The sequence below is a fragment of the Lissotriton helveticus genome, chromosome 7 (genome assembly GCF_964261635.1).
Source record: "Lissotriton helveticus chromosome 7, aLisHel1.1, whole genome shotgun sequence".
In the NCBI taxonomy this organism is placed as follows: Eukaryota; Metazoa; Chordata; class Amphibia; order Caudata; family Salamandridae; genus Lissotriton; species Lissotriton helveticus.
The window spans coordinates 1250290713-1250315549 of NC_136068.1; the positions used below are offsets into that span (position 1 = coordinate 1250290713).

Consider the following 24837-nt stretch of genomic DNA (forward strand, 5'->3'; position numbering starts at 1 on the left):
GCAATGTTATTCTCCAGATGGCTTATTTTGGCCATTCTCACCACTTTGTAGTGTGATTTTAGAGCTGCCTTATAAATATTCATATCCTCCGAGAGATAATGCCTACGCCACTTTCTTTCAAAGCCTTTGCATTTGCTTTTGCTGACTCTCAAGAATTCAATGAACCATGGCGCCGAACGGCCGGTCCTCTTAGAGGTGCGCGAGGTCAGAGTGGAAACTGCATCGATATTAGTCCTCAGCCATGCTTCTAAAGTACTAGCGTCCCCTGAGGGATTGCCCACGAAAGAGGGGACTGAGGAGTCAAGCGTCCGCTGAAGAGAAGGCAAATATATTTTATTGAGGGCTCTGTAATTGTGTTCAGCCTTTTTCTCCCCTGATGGGACATGCTTCCCTGTGACTAGTATCCGAAAGATAACAAGGAAGTGGTCTGCCATGTTAGCCACTTTCATATCGCAAAAGATTTGGTCTAAAATGTGTCCCAGTGTATGAGTAGGAGCTGTGACGAAAGAATTAAGATTACAGGCTGCCGTGATTTCAGACAGGGCCATCACATGGGGGTCCAAGGGCTTGTCTAAATGCAGTCAAGTCCCCCAAAATAAGAAGATGCTTATATCTTAGGGCAAAGCGGTGTGATGCATTCCTGTAGAGAAATAATGACGTTTCTAGGTGCACCCGGTGTTCGATAGATTAGCATCCCAGCAATGCATTGGTGCGGAGAAAGAGTGCAGCAGAACCCCAGGCACTCTGAACCTTCAACCTGGTCCAGTAAAATAGAGGAGCACTCTATCTTCTGTTTGAAAACTATGGTGACTCCCACTCTTTTCCCCTCATTATTTTATAACCTACAGGAATGATAGATGCAATGGTAGGGTAAGAGGAGTCTGATATCCATGTTTCAGTAAGGAACATGAGGTCATGGTGCTCGTCTAATAACAGGTCATAGATGTGTGCCTCATGCTTTTGCAGGGAGCGAGTATCAAGCAATATAACTAAAATTCTTCCCCTGTCTTCCTGAGCTAGTTGCCTTTTTTCTCTGGACTGGCCCTGTCGGAGAATCCTCTCTGCCCCTGACCGGAGACCAGTTACAGCGAGAGCAGTGAGATATAACTCCATTGTCAGTGCGGTATTCTGGCACTTATGGAGGTTACCCAAGTTAAGTAGTGCATCATGTCCTAACTGAAGTGGGAAACCCAAGTGGTAATCCTCATTCAGTGTGAAGCTGCGGTGGACTGGGGGGGAATTGGATGGGAGAGGTGGCAACGCTGGGGACTCGGTGAGTGTCCAGGAGTAAACTGATCAAAACAAACGATACACGCTAAGAAAATTTTAAAACAAGCATTTTAACAAAACTATTTGCAGTTTAAGTAACATTACACAATTTAAAACAAAGTGCTTCTTAAGTGCAAGGATTCTTTAAAACAGACTTGCAGCCAGAGTGTCAGACAGACAGTAGCTTATCCACCACTAGGCTGTGATCTTGGGGTGAATTTGCCATGACGCCCGCTTCTGGGTAGTTTGGCATCCACCTTAAACATTCTCAGTTCTTATTTTTTATATAAATCTTTTTATTAAACAGTTCGGCCAAATCACATCAAACAATTACACGCAGGTTACTACTTTTAAAACAGGTACACTACACAGTACATAAATTACATTGCAGTTGTTCTATTTAGCAGATCAAGGTGATCCAGTCGCATATGCGTTCGGCCGGCCACTTGGCGGGTGACAAATGTCTCATCTGTACCGATTCCATGCCCCCATACCTTTGTCCACTTCCCGGGGCATCCCCTAACTATGAAGAGTGACTTTTCCCTAAACATGCACCAGTCTAGGTCCTCCTTCCACTTGCGCAATTGTGGCTGCTGTGCAGCCCCCCCCACAGCTGCGCGATGTTACGTTTTGCAATCATATACGATAATGTTGCCCATTGCGTAGATCAGTGGTGCAACTCTGCCTTTGAAATGATGATCTTTAAAATTGATACGTCGGCCAAACATAGTAGGAAGGGAGCATTAGTCTACTGCCCTCCAGGCCCCATAAAAAAAGTTTCTAGTATGTTGGTGGAAGCACTCGCCCCGTATGTTGAGGTAGATAAAGACTTTATATTGCTTGGAGATTTTAACATCCATAGCGAGATAAAAGATAGCATGGAGGCTCAATCCTTCCTGATGGATGTCTATTTGCTGGGATTGAAACAGTGCAATAGTGGGCCCACGCCTTTGGCGGGTCATACTCTAAACCTGATTCTTTCCAATTTCCCGGACATAAAGTGCTATGTGCCCAAACAAATGAACTGGACAGACCATTTTATTTTAGAGTTTTCAATGCCTAAAATTGATATATCTTCTAACCGCCCTGTACAGATTCCTGTTCGGCGAAGGCAATGGCATAAAATATCTGATGTCGGAAGAACATCGCCATCCCTTGGACTAACTTGTCCAATCTCAGACCCATCTCCCTGCTGCCTTTTTTGGGTAAAATCATTGAAAAGCATACTAATAAGCATTTGTCCAACTTCCTGGAACAATCGGGAAGCCTTGATCCTTCACAGTCTGGTTTCAGGCCGAAATATAGTACTGAAACGGCCCTGCTGTCGATAACTGACGATCTTCGTATGTACCAGGACAGAGGTATTTCCGTTGTCCTGGTGCTACTAGACTTATCGGCAGCGTTCAATACCATTTCTCATAAGATCTTGATCGAACGACTGACTGTGAATGGACTGGGTGGCAAGGAACTGGACTGGATAAAGAGCTTTCTCTCCGACCGCACCCAAAGTGTCACCATGGGCGAATTTCGGTCGGATGAGGTTAAGATCACCAAGGGGGTGCCACAGGGCTCATGTTTGAGCCCACCTCTTTTTAACACCTACGTGGCACCCCAGGCAGATATACTAGAGCCTTTGGTTTCTGTCCAGTGTCTTATGCTGATGATACCCAGCTGCTTTTTCCTTTTAAATCACTGACCCCGGAGGTTATACTATCTTTCTCCGAGGGGATGAAAGCAGTATCCCAGTGGATGTCTTCCAACTTTCTTCAGTGTAATGTTGGTAAGACTGAGGTGATGCTTTTCGGTGAGGCCAAGATACTATGGTCCCCTGACTGGTGGCCTTTAGATTTAGGACCAGTCCCCGAACCAAAACAAGTAATCAAGAACCCTGGGGTATGTCTGGAGCCGGAGTTGACTATGAAACATCATGGAAATAACACGGTGGGGTCCTGTTTCCATGTGATAGGACTTCTCCGCAGGATATTCCCGCTCCTTCCCGACTCCATTAGGAAGACTCTGGTTCAGGCTCTAGTGATCAGCCGACTTGATTACTGTAATGGTCTTCTGGTGTCTGCAAACGAAGAGGTGTTGGACCGACTACAAGTGGTACAAAATACAGCAGCTAGGCTAGTCCTCAATGCTCCCCCAGATCCTCCTCTAAACCTTTGTTGGAGAAACTTCATTGGTTATCCATCCGCCAAAGAGTGAAATTCAAGACTTGCTGTATTGTACATAAAGGATTACATGACTTAGGCCCTGTCTATTTAGCTAATAAATTTGTTCCCTATGTTCCCACACGCACCCTTAGGTCAAGTGAGCAGCTGCTGCTAAGGGTACCTAAGATTAGTAGGACCAGACTAGGTGGCAAGACCTTGTCAGTGGTAGGTCCCATTTTGTGGAACAGCCTTCCTCTCTAACTGAGACAGTGCTCTGACCATTTTGCTTTCAGAAAGCAACTGAAAACCCTCCTGTTTCAGGTTTAACTGGTTAAGTCACGTAGCACTCAAATATCAGCCACATTGGGAGTTTTGGTCTTGTATTGTATTGTTATTACTGTCCTGGTTATCGCTTCTGCTGTCTCTCAGCGCGGAGATACTCCTTCGGGAGTCTATTCAAGCGCTTTACAAACCCGCAAATAAATAAGTGTTCAGATCCGTAGGCTCCCAGACATTCAATATGCATCTTCAAGCCTCCGGCTGCATATCCACCCCCAATACCGAACGTAATGTGCGATGGATGTCCCTCCAATAGTGTTGTATCCGTTGACAGTTCTATAGTGTATGAATGAATGTTCGCAGTTCCCCACATCCCCTTCTGCACTCACCACTTCCCGCCCTTCCCATTCGGATCAGGCCAGGACCTGTTACATAGATCCTATGCAATATTTTAAGCTGTACTAATGTCAGCCTGGCTTGGATTGCAACTACGCGGGGGAGGAGACAGCCTCCTGCCAGTCTTCTTCGTCGAGTTCTATACCATCCCCTGCCCATTGCCCCGAGGGCCTGTAACGGGTCTTCCATGTTGTTTATCAATTTCCTACATATTAGGGATATGGCCTTTTCTGAGAGATGCCCGTCTAATACACTGTCCTCTAGGGGGGAGGCCTCCAGGAGTGCTGCACCCCTGGGGACATGAGTGTGTAAGGCATGGCGGATCTGTAGGTAGCAGTAATATTCAGTATCCGTCAAGTTATATTGGCGACGCAAATGATTGTACCACTCCCCCAGATATACTTAATTTGGGTGATCCCTATAAGATCCCATCTATCAAAACCCTTTGATTTCCAAAGGTTCCCCAATTTCTCTGAGCTCCACAGTGGTGTGGCCAGCGTGAGTTTACCCTCCCACTTTAGGTGTTTAGTGACTGTGTGCCAAACGTGGACGGAGTGTGAGGTGGGTCCCGTCAGTGGGTATCTACGGGATTTAGCATATAGTGCTCTGGTATAGTACCCCCCTGGGAGCTGTCATCTGTCCATTGCATATCCGTGATCACTTGGGTGCCCGTAGATCCCGTGATTGATCGTAGCCAGTTGGGACGCCCAGTAGTACTTCTTTAACTCTGGCAGACTAATTCCACCGTCAAACCAGTTAAGAGTCAATTTGGAAAACGCTATGCGAGGTCTGCCCTTCCAAAGAAGCTGTCTCTGGAGACCCTAAATTTTCTTAAAATAGGATGCAGGAACCGGATCCATCGCATTTTGAAGCGCATATAGAAAACGAGGCAGGGCCTTCATTTTAAAAAAGGACCACCCTGCCCAGCATGGAAAGCGGAATAGACTTCCAGTGGGCTACGTCCTTCTTAAGTCTCTGCATGGATGGGTCCAAATTACGGGCATAGCAAAGTTTCGTGTCTAACGTGATAAAGATTCCGAGGTACTGGAACCCGTCAGGTACGATCTGGATCGGGCAATGCCACGGTATGGTAGGCGGTTCCCCTTTGAGGACGTAGACCACAGATTAAGCTGATTCACAGTGAATCTAGAGAACCTCCCAAATATTTCCAGCACGTCTAGGAGGCAGCTCAGCGATTCTCTGGGATTAGTGAAATATAGGAGGACGTCATCTGCGTACAGAGATATCCCACTCCAAAGACCACCTCAGCCGGCAGATAGACCGGTCCTGCCTGATGCAAGCCGCCAGTGGCTCCACCGCCAACACAAAGAGGAGCGGCGACAGTGGGCAACCCTGTCTGGTTACCCTACCGAGCTAGAAGTCTGAGGACTTACGATTATTCACCACTACGCGGGCCATCAGACCGGAGTATAGTAGGCGAATCCAGCCTACGTGATCCTGTCCGAAGCCCAATTTACTTAAGACTGCAAACAAATAGGGCCACTCCACCATATCGAACGCCATAGTGGCATCTAAAGGTACTATCACTGCTGGCTCCTGTATGGTAGATGCTCTGCTCAATATTCCATACAGGCGCCATAGATGAAAGGCTGTATTCCGATGCGGCATGAAACCAGACTGATCCGGGGGGACCAGAGTGGTAATTACTTAAATCAGGCGAGTCGCCAGTAATTTGGCAAGGACCTTAGGCTCCACATTCAATAGTGAAATTGTCAGATATGAGGCGCAGCTCGTTCTGGGCTTTCCTTCTCTATATATGACCACTATGTTGGCCACTCTTTGGTCATATGGAAGCTGACCCTTCTCCCTACTCTCTGCCAACATAGCTCGGAAATGGGGGCAACCTTCTTAGCATTCAATTTATACAATTCTATGGGAATGCAATTGGGCCCTGGAGTCTTGCCCTAGCACCTCCGGCACCAGCCTTGAAGTCCACTCTTGTCTATCTAGCCACGCTATTGGTTTCCCAGCTTTATCCCCGAGCTCATAGACCCTGACTTGGATCTCTCTATCTCTGGCAATGGCCTGAAACTCATCTTGCCTCAACCTGAGAAGATGTAGGCCATCAGGGGTGACCACCGGGCTAGGTCCTCTTCTGATTTAACCACCTCCTCCTCCACTCTGTCAAGATCAGCCGGTCTCTCCTTTTTCCCGGCTATCAGGGAGAGCATTTCACCCCGATTTACTGTTTTATACGCCTCTCAAACAATCTGTGCGGCGTCCACCGAGTCTATATTTTCTTGGAAGTAGTGATCCGCGACTATTACAATACTGCTCCAGGTGCGTGGATCTTTAAGGTGCCACAGATTCATGGGTGCCACACTACTTGCACTCACACCTTCCCACTCCAGGCTCAGCCACACGGAGGAGTGATCTGAAATGCCCCGTCCCAAATGACGTATTTCTCGAATGGTATGAACTTGCACTGCCGGGATCAGTACATAGTCTATTCTTGACAAGCTATGATGGGCAACCGATGTGTGTGTAAAGTGTTTCCCCTCTGGGTTAAGCGCCCTCCAACTATCTACCAGTCCCACTGTGTCTGCAAACTCAGGGAGCCACCTATGAGCAGGTCTAATTGCTCGAGGGGGATGTCGGTCAAACTCCCCAGACATCACCTCGTTAAAGTCACCTCCCATCACCAAGACACCCAGCGGAAGAGTAAGAAATATTGAGCCTAGGTCTTTAAACGTTTCTGACTGCAGGCCAGGAGGGACATATACTGAAACAAACGTGGCTGTCTTCCCTTCCCATTGGCCCAAGACCCCAACATACCTGCCCCGGTTGTCTGTCCACATGGCTTGTATTGTAAAAGGGAACACATTTTTAACTAATATACCTACTCCCCACGACCCGAGGTAAATCTAGCATGTGCCACCAGTTTATACCCCCCCCCGTGTAAAGCCATACATTTGTTTCCTATCAGATGGGTTTCTTGTAAAAGGATCACTTCCGGAGCATGTTGTCTAATGAATTGACCGACTATTCCCCGCTTTATTTTGCCCCCTAGCCCATTGACATTCCAGCTAAGTACTTTGATCCCTGATCTGCGTCTAACACTCGACATCTAGCTTCTGTAGTGTTCTTGGTAGCCCTGCTCTGCTTGTTGATGGTGTCGAAGGAATCTAAACTGCGAAACACAAACTTACAACATTAAGAAACAAAACCCACCCCTCCCAACTTCCCCCCTCCCTGCACCTCTGCTCCTGGCTTGCGCTCATCCCCAACTGGCAGAGTGCCTGTCGCCCTACACACTAATACTAAAAGATAACTAAAGGTAGTAAAAGGGGAAAGGAAGCCAGACATCTGCCCCCCCCAAGCCCAGAGTGTAGTGTAGTTCCTATTATCCCAATAGGCTTTGCGCATTGGAATAATATCTTCAATAGTATAGACCTAGGGCAGAGGTTAACTAGGTCTTCTACCGACGATATTAGACTTAAAGTTTTGTGTTTGCCAGCTAGCTCAGAGTTCACTAGAAACTTTCTCGAATAGGCAAGGAGGATTTTAACCTCCCTGGATAGACAAGAAGGGATTTAGTTTCTGACAACCATAGAACATGACAACTTTGCTCTCCCCTAATCAAGAGTGTATCTCTAGAGTCGTGTGAAAACAAAAGACAACTTATTTTACTCAGTCAGTTCAGTGCATTCTTAGTTTCACCAGATTGTAGAGAAAAGGAAAAGACGGGTGTGTTCAATAAAAGATGTTATTTATTGATTAGTCTCCTTTCTCATACAAGAGAAATGAATCGCTATTATTGTAATACTTATAGTTAAGTAAAGTGCATACAGTAAAGACAGAATTATAAAATAATACTGTAAAAGCATTGATATGGTTTCTAAGCCATATGATACTTTAAAATGGATAAAATAGATACATACATATATACATTTGACTAATCATACTCAACTGGTGCTTCTAACCACGCCTACCCCAGTGTACCTGACCTAAGCCTAATACGTGGGCGGGAGTAGATAAGTAGCAGTTTAAGTTAAGTTTGTTTGCCAAGGGACTGATTCGAGAATTCTCTGCAAGGGGTTATTCAGTTCTGTACCTGAGATCTAGAATGATGGAGGGATGGTATCTCTTATCCCAGGTCTTGATATTCCAGCTGCCTGCGAGGGCTGCTTGGAAGCGCCGGAGCTGGATTTCTCAGCAGGAGAAAGGCAGCGTCTCGTTCTCAGCGCGTCAGGAAGGCGGGGCAGCGCCTGTGGGCTTCGCTCTCTGCTGGGCTCCTCGACACGTCTCGCTGCTCCGATCTCGTCACCACCGCATGTGTTTGCTTAAGGCAATGTCGGTAATATTTATACCTGAAAGGTGCCGAGATTGACGTAAGGATGGACATATATACGTCAATAAGGATGTCATATGAACGGGCTCGTTCGCACATTCTTTTGCTGAAGTTCTCTGTGAAATCAAAACAATGGCTATGGGAATTTCCCAGGTCGCTGTAGGTTTGATTTGTTTTGAGAACTCCGTATGCCTTATCAGGGGCTGGAGGAATATCGCTTGTCTAATTAGATGGCATGCGTTATGACCTAATGAAATTTTTTTGCGTGCCATTTATTGAGAACGCCGTCAAATATCTGCTCTCTGGTGCTATATTTTGACAAAAGAATCCATTAGAAATATCTAATGTGGTTTTGTATTTTTTGCGCACTATGTTATTCATTAGTGCAGCACTATACGAGTTTTGTACTGCAAATGTTTTGCAACATGAGTTAAGGTGTCTGTAGTCCAAAACAAGACGATATGAATTGTCTGGTTTGGAGACAGGAAACAAAGGGTTGTTCATTTGTGAGGTGCAAGTTTCAATCACCCCCTGGTATTCAAGTTGATCTAGGATCTCTTTTACCTGTTTTTTAGCTTCTTGCTTAATCGGGTACTGCCTCTGTGCAGTAGGTTGTGATTTTAACTGGATTTTGTGAGGAGGAGAGTCCTCATCCCATCCCACATGATTTTTATATAAGGCAGGGGCTTGAGCTACTGCCCACTTTCTTGCAAGTGTATATTTTTTATGAATTGGAATATGGTTTGAGAAGGCAGGCATAATTATTTCTTCGCCATGTGGGCACTCCCTGACAAACTCTGGAGGCCAGTCTCGTTCAGCTAGAAGGATGTCATAGCCCTTGGAGAGATTATCCCAAAATAGACCCCTTATTTTTCTAGTCTTATCCCCCTCTATACGTAATGTTATTTCATATATTTTAAGAGGTTTGCTAACTCTGGTATCTGCAGTTTCCACCTGAATGTATTCATTCGTGTCCACTGTCTCCAGATGATTCATAAGGACTTTGCGAGCTATGCTCACTTCTGCTGCGCTGTCTAGCATTGTCTGAGCCCACTCTCTCCGTTTTTCAGCTGTGTCCTCAGTATTCTCGGCATTGTTAATTACTTTAATACTGGCTACCTTCTTACTTGGAAATTGTAATTTTTTATTCAGATGAGCAGGTTCTTTGTCTTTGGACTTGACGTGCTCTTTCCTGTGTTCTGATCGTCCTCTTCTTTCCGATTTCTGCGAGGAAGTCTGAAAAGATTGAGAGGGACGTGTATCAATATCTTGATATCTATCAGGTTTTTTATATTATTCCTATTTCTAAAGTTGTATTTTTTCACAGAGGGCTCCCTTTGGGGAGACTTGCATCCTTGATCAGGAGATCTTTCTCTCCGCCGAGGAGACCTTCCTCTGGACTGGAATCTTTTTTCTTTAGGATTGGATTGCTTATTTCCATCCCAGATCTTTTTTTGAGTGTTTAAATTATTTTTTATAAATTCCTTTTCAGGACTTTCAACTAGTTGAGGTTTCACTGGTATTCCACCCAAACTATCTCTTCCTAGTTCTTCATAGGATTTTTCTATGATTCTGGCAATTTCAGATGGTTGGTCTGCTATATTTGTCTCTTTTAACCTCTGGCGAATCGCCACATTTGCTGCTTCTCCCTTTATGTTGGCTAATAATATTGCAGAGACCTGCTTGAAATCTTTCAGTAGTTTCATACCGAGAGTTAAAGCGGGTTCTGGACCGTATTCATCTTGAATCTGTTTTAGCACATCTGGTATTACTGACATGGATGGTACACCATGTGTTTTTGTGTAAATGGAAGCAAAGACTGTTCCCCAAGTGTCACAGTCCTCCACATGTGGTGCGATTCCCATTGGGAGACAGATAGTCAGAATCCTATGTTTCTCAACAGGGGTGGTATCTGGAAACACCGCCTCTATTTGAGTGATTTTTTGTGCTAGCCAGAAAGGAATTTGTTCCCGTTTTGCGGGTACTTTACCTAGACAGGACTGTATGTTCTGAGGTGTAATTTTATTTGTGTTCCCCTGATGAGTGGTCAGCTGTGGAATTTTAATTGCTGGTTGGATTGTTGAAGTCCGCATTACATATTGGACTAATTGTCTATGTATTTTTATTAATTGTTTTAGCTGTGCTAAAAGCTCTGGTGCAGGCATTTTTTCAATGTCTGGATGTGGTGTATATCCGGCTAGGACCGGCCACGTTGCTCCTGGTCTACCTAGTGGACCGAGCCTGGTGATGTGATTATTATGTTTTAGGGCGCCATGAAACAAGAGCAGGTGCTCTTGGAATTTGAGTGGTATTTCCACTTCCTCGAAAGGAGTGTACTCATTAGGAGGTTCCTCTATTTTGTAATAGTGGAAGTCCTTTGTTACAGCGTTTGCTGCTGGAAAGTTTATCCATGAATAGAATACCTCTGTCTGCCGATATTCGTGTGCCTCAATTACGAATATGACTGTACCACCTCTTGGTGTCAGTCCATTTTCTATAAGTTTTAGGGTTATAGATTTCCTTATGTTGACCGGGATGAGTATTTGTAGGAAGGTAGATCCCTGACTATGGTTGCCCCCAACTTTTTGCCTGGTGTTTTGCTGGTTTTCTGACTTAGTTGACCTGGGGCCCTGCTATTCAGGACCCCAGGCCTACTGCTCTCTCTGTAAAATGGATTCCATGTACCTTAGGTACATATCTAATTGGATACTGAGTCACCTTATCAGTCCCTGTACAGTGTACCTTAGGTACCCAGGGCATAGGTGTACCCAGGGCCTACCAGGGGCTGCAGCATGTATTATGCCACCCCTGGCTGGCCATCCAAATCTGACACAACTGGCTGCTTGACAGCTGGGGCAAGGTGGTGTAATCACCCTTTGCTTTAGATATAGTATACCTATATCTAACCCTAAAAATGGACACACAGATCTCCTATCAGTCACTCCTATGGCAGGCCTTGACAATCCTGGAGGCAGAGTGCTTGAAATCATGTGAGATAGTGCTCTGGCATGAGCTGAGCCTGTCTGCGGCTTTCGGGATCCATCCCTTAGCCGTTTCCATGATATCGCATACCATATACTCTTAAGTGCATTATAATCCTCGCGGTTATATGCCAACTCTGGTATCGCTTTATCAAAACATGTCAAGTAAGGTGTCATACGAATTGGAATACTAACCCCTCGCCAATTCTGGCGACGGGGTTAGCATTCCACCCTTCTAGAGGGACACGACATGGATGTAACCTATAACCCCGGTTAAAGTCAGACAGAGCCTTAGCATCCACAAAATGGATGCTGCCACCGAGACACAAGTCTGCCCTCCTGCTGCTGGGAGTCCTCCCAGAGCAGGAGGCAAGGACAAAGGGTTTCCTGCCAGGGGCGGTGCCAGCACCGTCCCAGACAGGGTTTTGTGTATTCCAGGTAGGCAGGGCTACAGAGGAAGGTGACTGCAAGTGGCACCCCGGTGCTCACTGTGCATAGGCCGGCTTGAACCAGTTCCAGGGGCACACCAGCCCCTGAGCTGGGGAAAGCCCGCCAAAGGAGAGGGGTGTAACCACCCCCCTCCTGGTCCCACCCATAGGGCAGGACTTAGTCACGTGCCAGCCCCCTTTTCCAAGATAAAGGTAGGAGCAGGCCCCCTTCCAAATTAGATCATCTTTGGAATCAAGACACGACTTTCTACGAAAGGACATCAAGATTTCTTCTTCAAGATTCTCCCTTGTGACTAAGGAGTAGTCACCCTGCATCCACAGGCACCATCTTAAGAACACTGCGGTCTGCTGCAAGTCCTTCCTCCGGAATCTGACTGCCCAGCTCGACGAGAACCGGCTTCCCTGGCACCTCTGACCTCTACCCACCTCTACAGCTAAGCTGGGAACCGTGGGTGCGACGAGACCTCGAGGGACCGGCCATCTTCAAGACTACACGACTTCTTTCCAGCACGACCCCCGAGGGATCCTCTGGTGAGTGCTTTGGGGTCCGAGAAGCCCCGACCCTGAGCAGCCCCAGCACCGAAGTTCAGCCTCCCAGCATCTCCACGATCTGCGTGGGGCCCTTCTGCTTTTTGCTGCCCACCGCGTTGTTTGGCTACTAGCCCGCTGGCTTGTGGCCTTCTTAACGACGCCCGACGACATCACTGTTGCTGGTCTGGTTGCTCCAGACTGGCCCTTCCAAGAGAGGAGCACCCCGGACCCTCCTGGTCCACTCCAGACGCCATTTTAGGTCCACCGCGTGGGCTTGAATTTGCCAAGACTTGTTGCCCCAATCCTGGGTCCAGCGACGTCGAGAGCATCATCCATCGTGGGACAGCTCGTACCTCCATCCTGGTCGCCGACAACGCCTCCTGGTCCGTGAGACTACAGAGCCCAGCGTCGCCCACTCACCTAGTCGAGGTGACTACCATCCGGTGCCCTCCTGGTGCCACCTGACTACTGGCTAGTAGTCACGAACTTGGTCCCCTCTGCTTTCAGGTGTCATCTATCTTCGATCCAGGCTTGGATCACCCGAACAATCTTCACTGGTCGCCTGCCAGCAACTCCTTTCCTTCAGGCTCCTGGTTCGTCAACGGAGAATCCCGACGTCTTTTCAGACCTATGCAGCTGCAGCCCCTGGGCTAGGTAACTTCGGCATTTCGGTGCCTCAGCATAGCCTCACTATCCAAGGGTCCAGATCCACTTTCGTTTTTGACCTACCTAGTCGGGTTCGCCCGAGAACACTAACTTTGTGAATTCTAGCTTCCATAGACTTTGTCCCGCATCCCGCGTGAGAGTGCACACTCTGCACCCGAGTTCCCTAGGCCTCCTGCTAGTAATCTAAAGGTTCAGTAGTCCAGCCCTAGCGATCCCAAAGCCTCTGAGAATCGTTACTTACCTGCTAGTAATTCGCATTCCACTTTTGTATTATATGGTTTTTCGTGCCCCTCGGGCATTTGTGTAAATTGTGCAACTTGAAGTATTTTTATAAGAGTTTTGTTGTGTGCTTAGCTCCCTGTCTCATAAAGAGCCAGGGTAGTCTTGTTATAAATAAATACACTGTTTATTTTCATAACAACTTGTGTGGTGTCCTTTCACTGGGTGTTCAAGGGGTAATGTGATGGTAAAACAGCTAACAGCTGGCTTAACACGCCCTCTAGAGTCTTAGCCTTAGACTGCTCGTATCCATGCTACTAGGATAGCTGGTCTATAAGGTTGACTTACAACCAATCATCAATAAGGGTTGTTTGGACTGATACATAGTGATCACTAGAATAGTGAGCACTGCATATCAGGCCAACTTCTCACAGTATTGCATCTGGGTCATTTTCCAGCAGAGTATTGTCTGCTACTAGGAGTTCAGCTGCTAGTCTAACTGTCTCCCTTTCTTCTTCACTTTCTGTCATTTTACTGACAGGAAGGTTATTCTGTTTGTTTGCAGATCAGGTTTCTATGGAAACAAAGATTAGATGCACAATATTTTGGAACAGTGTATCCTTCAACGTTGAATAAACCAAGAACCATACATAGGAGTCTCCTCCTGCGAGGTTTGGCGGATATGACCTTTCACCCACTCCAGACGTCTCTCGAGTATTATGGGAAAAAAAGGGGTTCTGTGTGAAAAAGCACGACTGAGTTACTCTAATGTCTTGCGTTAGTTTTATCGCCTATCCAAACGTTGGGCGCCATGTAGTGTAGTTCCAATTATCCCAATAGGCTCTGCGCATTGGAATAATATCTTCAATAGTATAGACCTAGGGCAGAGGTTAACTAGGTTTTCTACCGACGATATTAGACTTAAAGTTTTGTGTTTGCCAGCTAGCTCAGAGTTCACTAGAAACTTTCTCGAATAGGCAAGGAGGATTTTAACCTCCCTGGATAGACAAGAAGGGATTTAGTTTCTGACAACCATAGAACATGACAACTTTGCTCTCCCCTAATCAAGAGTGTATCTCTAGAGTCATGTGAAAACAAAAGACAACTTATTTTACTCAGTCAGTTCAGTGCATTCTTAGTTTCACCAGATTGTAGAGAAAAGGAAAAGACGGGCGTGTTCAATAAAAGATGTTATTTATTGATCAGTCTCCTTTCTCATACAAGAGAAATGAATCGCTATTATTGTAATACTTATAGTTAAGTAAAGTGCATACAGTAAAGACAGAATTATAAAATAATACTGTAAAAGCATTGATATGGTTTCTAAGCCATATGATACTTTAAAATGGATAAAATAGATACATACATATATACATTTGACTAATCATACTCAACTGGTGCTTCTAACCATGCCTACCCCAGTGTACCTGACCTAAGCCTAATACGTGGGCGGGAGTAGATAAGTAGCAGTTTAAGTTAAGTTTGTTTGCCAAGGGACTGATTCGAGAATTCTCTGCAAGGGGTTATTCAGTTCTGTACCTGAGATCTAGAATGATGGAGGGCTGGTATCTCTTATCCCAGGTCTTGATATTCCAGCTGCCTGCGAGGGATGCTTGGAAGCGCCGGAGCTGGATTTCTCAGCAGGAGAAAGGCAGCGTCTCGTTCTCAGCACGTCAGGAAGGCGGGGCAGCGCCTGTGGGCTTCGCTCTCTGCTGGGCTCCTCGACACGTCTCGCTGCTCCGATCTCGTCACCACCGCATGTGTTTGCTTAAGGCAATGTCGGTAATATTTATACCTGAAAGGTGCCGAGATTGACGTAAGGATGGACATATATACGTCAATAAGGATGTCATATGAACGGGCTCGTTCGCACATTCTTTTGCTGAAGTTCTCTGTGAAATCAAAACAATGGCTATGGGAATTTCCCAGGTCGCTGTAGGTTTGATTTGTTTTGAGAACTCCGTATGCCTTATCAGGGGCTGGAGGAATATCGCTTGTCTAATTAGATGGCATGCGTTATGACCTAATCAGATAACGCGCTTCTGTGCCGTGGTGTGGCTTAATCAGATAACGGTTTTTGCACCGTTGGCTGGCTGCTAGTTAATTATTAACCAGACCAGGGTCAGGAATAGGGGAATCGATACAGTACCTATAGGAATACATCACAAGAGTGGTCTCAAACGATTTGTCCTTTAAAGCCTGCGTTACTTAATACCAATTCAATTCAATCCTGGAGAGAGTCCGATGTCTTATCTTGGAGCCAATACCCCTGTACCTGAGAAGAATTATTTAGTCCGAGGTTATAGATGACTGCTCTCAGTCTTGTTCCTGTGCAGCTGGATTTCCATCTCTGTCCCTCAGTCCAATGCCACGGGAGGACGGCTGTCCAGCCAGTCAGCCGCCACCTCAGGATTGTCAAAGAACCAAGCTCTTCCCTTAATATCCACTCTCAGACACGCCGGGAACATCATGGCGTATCTTATTCCCTTGTCTCTTAGCTTCTTCTTAACCGCCAGGAAGTTCCTCCGCTGCTCTGTACCAATTGCGTGAAGTCGGGAAAGAAAGAGAGGGTGGCATTCTCGTACCGCAGGGGGGCTCCTGTGCGGGCAGCCTGCAGGATAGCGTCTCTGTCGCTAAAGTTCAGGACCCTCGCGATCATCGGCCGCGGGGGCGCTCAGGGCTTAGGCCGCCAGCCTGGGACCCTATGTGCACGTTCGATGTTGAAGAAGTTACTAAGTCCCTTGGGTTTCAAATGGGTTAAAATCAGATCTTCAACGAATAGGTCAGGGGCCCGTCCTTCTGATTTCTCTGGGACTCCCAAAATGTGGATATTGCTGCGCCTAGCTCTCCCTTCGTAATCGTCCAGCTTGCGCTCCGCCATTTCGTCTAACGATTTAAAATCTCGTACTTCCTGCTGAAGCGGAGCTAAGTCATCCGTCATACTGGCCGTCTTAATATCTAGGGACTTGACCTTTTCGTTAACTTTGGTGAGGTCAGCGCGGATGAAATTAACCTCTATAGAAATTGTATCAAGCTTATGGTACAGCGACTCCATTTCTTGCTCTAGGGACGATTTAATCCCATCAATAGCCGTCATAACATCTTGCAGAGTCAAGACCGAAGCAGGGCCAGTGGGATCTCCTCCCCCATGCTGGTACTCTTGGAGTTGGATGGCGAACCCCTATGGAGAGTGTACCTGTACAGTTTATTGGTCTGGATTTGCCTTGACCCCTTGGCTGTCCTATGTCGGAGTTTCTCGGAGTCCAGCTTGGTCGCCATTCTTGTGCTAGCTCTCTGCGCAGTCCAGCGACGATGTCTCTCCCGGGAGTTGCCTCCTCGCTCTCACCAGACCGCGATCACGGCGCAGGCGGCCGCCCGACCACCCAGCCACTGGAAATACAAAGTTTGGCGGTCCCCGAGAGGCAACAAGCAGGCAACAGCGCTATTTCAGGGCTGGGGCGCCCACCATCCACCAGTGCACCCACTGGTGTCCGTAGATATGCTCACCGTTGTCACCAGTCTGGATCCCACCGCGCTCACTTTACTGCAGTGAAGAGTCACTGGACATGGGAAGGGCCGGCACCACCCAGTCAGGTCGGCACTCTCGGCAGTATGCTCTCTTCTTAATACTCTGTGCCTCCCCCAGCTCCCTCTCCTCCCGGCCAAGGCTGCTTCGGCTCTCTGTGGCCCAGGTGCTGATCACTGGGGTTGCAGTCCCAGCTATCACTGCTACTCCAGCAGTTTACTACTCCCCAAGGGCCGGTAGAGCTTCTGCCGGTCGGCCACTTGCAGCTGTTGCGGGAGCTGCAGCAGCCTACCAAGGCTGTATCTTTAGAAGCCCCCCTCCGAGTGTGGTAGGGAGAGGGGGGGGGGGGGGGAACGGGACTCAGCGGCACTCTCCCCCCGTCCCCTGAGGGGCAGTCAGGCTCCATTCTCAAATGAAGCCCAGCTTCTGGCACCAACACCTTCTCATCGCGGGGCCACAGTACGCTCCAATTCCAGCTGGGAGCGGGCTCGGGGGGGGGGAGGCCTCCACCAGCAAAGACCCCTCGCGCTGCTCACCGCCAATGCGCCTCCGTGGGGTACAGCCACAGACGTTCCGGGTGCTATCGGCGATTTCCGGTCTGATACCCCGCTGTTGTTGCACTCTGCGCCGGCCACCTCACCACTCCATTCCCCGGTCTCATAGCCCTGGATGGCCTCAACTTACGGAGCATGGTGCTCCAGTTTCCGAGCACTCCGGGAGGCTGGGATTTCACCTGGGAGCCCCACTTTCCGTCCTTTTTCGGGCACAACGCTTCTAGGGCAGGATTACTGGCAATATAGTGGGCATAGGGGGCCACAGCGGCGGAGCCGAGGTCTCAAACGGCCATCTTGGACCGGCTTTGGCTCCTCCCCCATTCTCAGTTTCTTGCTATTGTTTCTCATTATGGAATGATGGACTTCCAATTATTTGGAAATTGATTCATAACTGTTCCTACAGTAAGTAAATAATCTCAAAACAGTCATATTGGATGCTTGTTTGGGCACTCCCCGCATAGGAGAGAGATTAATCACGCCTCTCCTATATGCGGATGATGCTGCTTTATTAGCCAGAACGGCAAATGGCCTACAGCTTCTTTTAACAACTTATGCATCTTTTATGAAGTCCTTGGAATTAGATGTACATTTTTCTAAGTCCCATATTATGGTCATGGGGTTAAACTGAAAAAATGTAAGACCCATTATTGCGAGGGGAACAAACTTACTCGGGTGGCATCTTTTTTTATATTTATAAGTGTTATTTGATGAAAGGGGAACATGGATCCCACAAATGAAACCCAAAAGAAACTTAATGGCCAGATCAACTATTGCAGTCCTAGATTTTGCCTGTAGAATGGGATTGAAACCTATACACGCCATGTTAAATATCTAAAAGGCTAAATGCCTTGCTATTGCTAGTTATGGTTCTGGTCTCTGGGGATACAGGGATGCTGGGGATGTCCAAACAGTGGAATTTTTTTTTTTAAGAAATCTGCTATCCGTGCCGCCATCGACCTCTACTTATATCATACAACAAGAAAAGGGTATAGGTTTTTTTGTCAGACATTATAGGAATGGCTCCTTTACTTAAACGGATAGGTATTTGGACAAATCCATAGCTTGAGATGAACCGCGATATTATGCGCAATTGTTTAACTCTTGATTTAGCTAGCAGGATCCCGTGGTTTAAATTATGTAAAAAGGATTGCAACCTACCTGGGGAGACCTGAGCTATTTAGCTCCACGGAGAAACTCCTTAAAGCGGACATGCTCTGGGTCAAAATTATGTACGTCCAGATATCACAAAGTGATAGAGAGTCCAAGGAATTAGGTAAACCTCTTGTGTGGGCACACCAGTTGTTATGTACATCACAAACGATTGAGCCATATCTAACCATAGTGACAAATCAGCTTCATCAATTTCTTCTGGTACGATTCGGATTGAATCAACTACATTGGCTCCTTGCTGAACCTATGGGTTGGAAAAAGCTAGAGGATCTTAAAGTATGTACCTGCGATAACTTTTCCAACCAGGACTCAATGCACTTTGTATTATTTTGTGATCATTTCTTGCACATCCGAAACCGTTTCATATTACCCATTTTAAAAGGCAAAGGTTTTACCCAGGCTAGACCGGCTTTTATATATTTACAAATGATAAATAACGTTTGGGAATTTTTTTTAGCATAGCTCGCTTTTTAAACGCAGTTGTCAGATTAAGGAGGAAGGGAAGATTTGTTAATAATGAGCATCCATGATAGAAATCTCATGACATTTTTCTAATGTGCATATTGATGAATTAGATCTTGTCTTTGGTATTTTGTGATGAATATGATTTTTTTTTAAATATTCTTGTAAATAATTTTATTGTGTATTTTGTAGTATGCTTTTATGGTTTTAATTAACCGAATAAAGTGAATTTGACTGACTGGCTGATAAAGTAAATTGGTCACATGATGGTTTATTTAGCTCCTGTTGGGATGAAATGAAAGTTGGATATGTTAATACGCATATCTGTAGCCTTTAAAAACGGAATTCTTTTTTTTTTGCATCGCTGCAGCCTGGCAAATAGTGTCCTTTTTATTACAAAGGAAAGGTTTGGCACCCTTAAGCAAATCAGAAAGACAATTTCAACAGTTTGGAAGTACTTACTTTGTCTCTAGCAACTGGGTGTTTTCTAGAATTAAATTTTCAACTTCACGACCCATGCCTAAAACATAAGTAAAAAAATACATTTAATTCACCAATGATTCACTCATGAAGTAAATGATAACATGTTAAAAGAATAGCTGCTATTTTATCAACCTTTTACTTTATGGTTCAAATCTTTTTCTTACTACATTTTAGTCAATAACACATATGCTCACCTACATCCAGAGGCTGGTGAGGGACATAAATGGGAGGAGTTAATTAGGGTAGGATGGGTGCCCTCAGTGGTTATAGGGGGGGTAACATAGGAAAGGTCCAAACGGTGTAAGGAGGTCTCTACCACACAAGCGAAGTGCCTGTTGTCACTAAGTTTGGCAAACCGGGGTGCCAAGTTAATAAAAGTCTCTATCCATCTCAGTGGTCATGTGCGGACTCATGTTGTGTTAAATGAAGAACTTGGAGGTATTTTAGGCAAGAAAGTTTGCTGAAGCATCGTGAGGGAAATTGTAGGCATTAACACCACATTTTATCGAATTGGGACCGTTTATCGTCAAGTGAGGCCATGCGTTTTTCTATTCCTATAGAATCCCAAAGTCTATATAGCCAGTCATAAGTTCCATCATGGCATCAGGGCACCACCTGGGGGTGAATACCTGTTTGGCTGCACACAGTGATGGCCTTACCTTTAGCAGAGCACAGCAGGTAGGTCAGAGCATTCAGGAGCCCTTGCAGTATGTAGCTGGGAAAGTTAGGGACACTTGTGTCGAAGATCTCATTAATGCCTTTCAATACTTCTTCTCAATATCATTTGAATTACCAAAACCACACAGGTGGTGTGTTAGGGTTGTCTGTGTGGTCGCAGTTGAACCAGCAGTCCTCATTGCTTCCATACCTCCCTTTTGCTATTTTCTCTGGGGTGTAGTTCCAATATTGCATTATTTTGAGCATTGCCTCCTCGCCCTGTGAAGTATATCGGCCCATTCTTTGGAAGTGAATGAATAGTGCAGCTCTGCTTCCATTCTCGGTTGCGCAAAGGACTTGGTGGAGTCGGCTGCCTTATTCAAAAAAGCCAATGGGTCTGAGAGCAGTCTTCAATTATAATCTTCACTATACTAACTGAGACCTGAGAGCAGGCCTTTGTCTCCGGTTCTCTTGGTAAGCAATTTTTCATATTTTTTGTTAGGGGTCTCTTCTCTGATTATGCAGGTTGAATTAAGCAAGTGCTTAATGGAGGTTTAGTGCCAAATTTCCCTGTCCAGGATCTTGCTGTTGGCCTGCACTTGTGGGACATTCATAAGATTCATGAAGTCTACAATATTTTGCATTGCCCAGCCTGCCAGCGTGGTAGGTTTTACGTGTCCTAGCTGTGGGAAATGCAGGGTTGCCAATATTGGGGGCGTGGGGAGAAATAGGTGTGGAAAAGCTGAAAAAAAGGTGTGGAAAGGCCTCCGGGGAGCACAACTTTGTCCCACACTTCTATTGTGGCCCGTAATACCGGAGATATCTATACCCTAGGAGGGCTGTGTTTTTTGGGGAGCCAGGGAATTTTCCAGATATGAATTACAGCAATGCCTTGGGTCTATAAAGCATCAATGCTTCTTCGAGAATGGTCTGTGCCACTCCAACATATAGCATAGTTTGGCAGCTAGGTGGTATTGGATGAGATGTGGTACGCCTAGGCCTCCTTCCGCTACAGACGTGTAGGCCTGTTTCAGAGCCATGCAAGGGTTTTTGCCTCCTTAAATGTAGGTTTCGATTAGGTGTTGTAGGTTGCAAAATGAGAGTGGGTGTGGTTGTAAGGGAAGGGTTTGCATGATGTACAGTATCTTAGGCAGGAGGGTCATCTTCACTGCAGCAATGTTGCCTAACCATGAAAGCCCTTCATCCTCCTGAGTTTATAGGTCTAGGCAGGCTGTATCAACATTCCAAAATTTCTCTAGCGACGGGCATATTTTGAGCCCTAGATTTGGTGCCCAGTGGTTTGCCCACAAGGGAAACTGGCACTCTAGGTGTAGTCTGTTTTGTTGCGCGGACGTGACGTTACAGGCCTGTGATTTCTGGCTATTTACTTTAAACCCTGAAGCAGCTCCGAATCCCTCGAGCTCTGCCTCAGGGGTTCAGGAGGCAGGACCACTGCGGTTGTGTGAGTGCCCTCATAACATTGTCCAACTGTAAGGCTAGTTTGTATTCTTGGTATCGGATAGTTATGCCTTTGATCTTTGCATTCATATGGATTTGTTCTGCAAACTGCTCCATGTACAGGGCAAACAGGAGTGAGGACAGAGGCCAGCCTTATCACATGCCCCAGGCTTTAGTGAAGGCCTGAGAAGTTAGGCTGTTGACTCTCACCCTCGGCTTGGGGTTGGTGTAACTGCACTTCACTCAATTTTGAAAACACGCTCCTAGGCCCGCTCCCTTGAGTATGCTCCAGAGGAAGGGCCAATGCAGCCAGTTAAACACATTTTACGTGTCTAGAGACATAGGACGTGCGGGAATGCAAGACAGGGCTGCCTTATCTATAAGGTGCAATAGCCACTTAGTGTTATCACTACAAACCCTCTCTTGAATAACAGTAGCAAAGTGACCAGATTATCTAATCCAGCAAAAACGAAATCCAGCACGCAGTCAAAAATACAGGAGGTAGAGGCAAAAAGACTGGGGCAACCACGCAAAGGATACTAGGTCTAACATGTGTCCCCTCAAGCTGAAAAGTGGGGAGAACTCCTGGGCGGAAGTATCTGGACAGGCTATCAGCATTGGCGTGTTCTGTACCAGGGTGGTGTTCCACCGTAAAGTCCATCCCCCTGTGGGGAAATGGACCACCTCAACAGTTTTGGTTTCTCAACCTTCATTTGCATCAACCATCTGAGGGGCTTGTGGTCTGTCTGAACCCAGAAGTGAGTCCCAAGCAAGTAGGGTTTTAGCTTCTTCAGCGCCCAGACCAAAGCAAAAGCTACTCGTTCAATTGCACTCCACCTCTGTACCTTGGGAAGTAACATCATGCTAATGAAGTCTACAGGTTGGTCCAGGGCCTCATCGTTCAGCTGTGAGAAGACTGCTTCCACACCATGTTCTAAAGCATCTGTCTGCACAACAAATTCTTGGGAGAAATCAGGTGCTTTAAGCACGGGCGCTGTGCACATTGCAGATTTCAGGGCATCAAAAGAGGTCCGACGGCATCAGTCCATATCCCTTTCCTCAGCTCAGTCAAAGGGACAACAATGGTGCCATACCCCTAGACAAATCTCCTGTAATTTCTGGTGAGACCTAAAAAGGCACTCACTTAAGTCTGAGGGGTACTCCCAAGCCAGAATGGTGTCGATCTTGGGATGTAGGGGCTCCACCTGGCCACTTCCCACCTGGTGCCCTAAGTATTCCACAGACCCTTGCCTTATCGGGCACTTACTGGCCTTGATAGTGAAGCCTACCTTCTGCACACTTTCCAGAGCTGGCACAAGTGATCTTCCCAGCAGGAACTGAACACTGTGATGTTGGTAGGCGACACTGAAATCTTCCAGTCCAGCCAACAGCAGGCTGACCAACCTTCAACACAAAGGGCATAACCCGGAACTGCTTGTGCCCCTCTGGTGCTGAGAATGAAGACCTCTCCTTGGCCCCATCAGTCAAGGCAATCTGCCTGTACCCAGACGTTAAATCAAACGTGCTGAGGAATTTGGCAGCTCCCAACCAATCTAGGAGCTATCAGCACTGGGGATTGGGTGTGTGTCAGTCCTGGTAACGAAATTGAGCCCACAGTAGTCCATGCAGAACCGAAGTTCAGGGGTGGCACCAGGTGCGGCAGCCGTTGGAAGACCACTGAGTTGGCCTACGGACTGTTGGAGGGCTCAATCACCCATAACACCAACATCTTAGAAATCTCTTCTTTGATGCTTGCTTTGACCCTGTCAGTCAAGCTGTAAATTTAGTGTTTTACAGGAGGACTCTTCCCAGTGTCCATATCATGGGTACAACAATGGGTGACACCTGGGGTCAGGAACAACAGAGTGGCAAACTGTCCCAACAGCTGGCGTCAATCACTCTGCTGTTCAAGGGTAAGTGCAGGGGAGAGGTTCACACCTTCGCAGACAAGAGGTAACGAAGAGGGTCACTCTCCCTCTCTGCCCCTTGATCTGTAGCCAAGAGCATGTTCACATCTGACCTCTCTAAGTGAGGTTTAAGGCAGGTCACATGTAGGACCCTCAAAAGGTTCCTTGGAGTCTGCAAGTTCACCAGATAGGTGACATCACTCTTGCACTCCACCACCTCAAAAGGCCAAGTCCACTTGTCCTGGAGAGCACAAGGCTCTACTGGGACGATTACTACTCACACTTTCTGGCTAGGTTGAAACTCTACCAGAGTGGCATTGTGGTCGTACCATTGTTTCATCTCTTCCTGGCTGGCTTCTAGGTTCGCCTCAGCGAGCTGCCTGAAGCACACATTCTGGTTCATGAAGGCCAGCATGTAGCTAAACATACTGAGAAGGTTTACTAGGAGCTTTCTCCCAGCCTTCTTTCACCAGACTAAGAGGTTCTCTTATAGGATGCCCATACAGCAGTTCAAAGGAGCTGAACCCTAAGGATTTCTGCAATACCTCTCTGTAAGCAAACAGAAGGCATGGCAAGAGGACGTCCCACTTGCGACTCATGGGTTCTGCAAGACCCTTTATCAAGCATTTCAAGGTTGGGTTGAATTGCTCAACCAAAGCATTACCTTGGGGGTGGAAAGAACTGGTGAACATATAGGTTACAACTCACTCCTCCCACAGAGATGTGGTATACCTGGATATGAAGTGCTACCCTGGACAGATACCACCTCTATGATAAAACCCATGTGGGAAAAGATTCCCATCAATCCTTGGCTCACCACAGGGGCCGTCATTGTTCTGAATGGGATAGCCTCCGGGTACCAGGTGGCATGGTCCACCAAGACCAGGACGTACCTGTTGCCTAAGGCTGTCTTGGGGTCAAGGGGCCCCAAAATATCAATTCCCACCCTCTCTCAAAATGGGTGCTCACCACACAGAAAGGTTGGAGAGGAGCCTCAGCTTTCCTCCCACTCTTATCACTTGCCTGGCACATTTGGCAAGATCTACAATGTGAATTAGAGTGCTTTCACCTTTGGAGCCAAAAGAAGTGGGTGACAATCCTGTCTAAGCTTTTGTCCTGCTCCAAATGGCCCGCCAAAAGCACATCATGAACCTGACCCAGTAAGAAGGCTCTGAAGCGCAGGGGTACCACCAGCACATGGGCTGACCCTGGCTCCGCAACCTTAGGCTCACTGTACAGGAGACCATTCTCTCTGTAGATCCAATGTGATTCAGCCTGATCACCAGCTGCCTGTTTTGCAGCCTGCTTCCGCAAACCAACAAGAGTAGGGCACTCCATCCGCTCCTTGCAGTACTCCTCCCT

The 24837-nt window shown here is 46.8% G+C and overlaps 1 protein-coding gene across 1 annotated transcript in view; it reads right to left on the reverse strand.

Annotated features, from left to right (window-relative positions):
• SPAG9 (sperm associated antigen 9) overlaps positions 1 to 24837 on the reverse strand; it is a 2066870-nt gene that overhangs the window by 1576978 nt on the left and 465055 nt on the right. The window contains exon 9 of the mRNA XM_078654422.1: positions 19433 to 19490. Coding sequence (XP_078510548.1) covers positions 19433 to 19490 — 58 coding nt within the window. The remainder of the gene's footprint in view (positions 1 to 19432; positions 19491 to 24837) is intronic.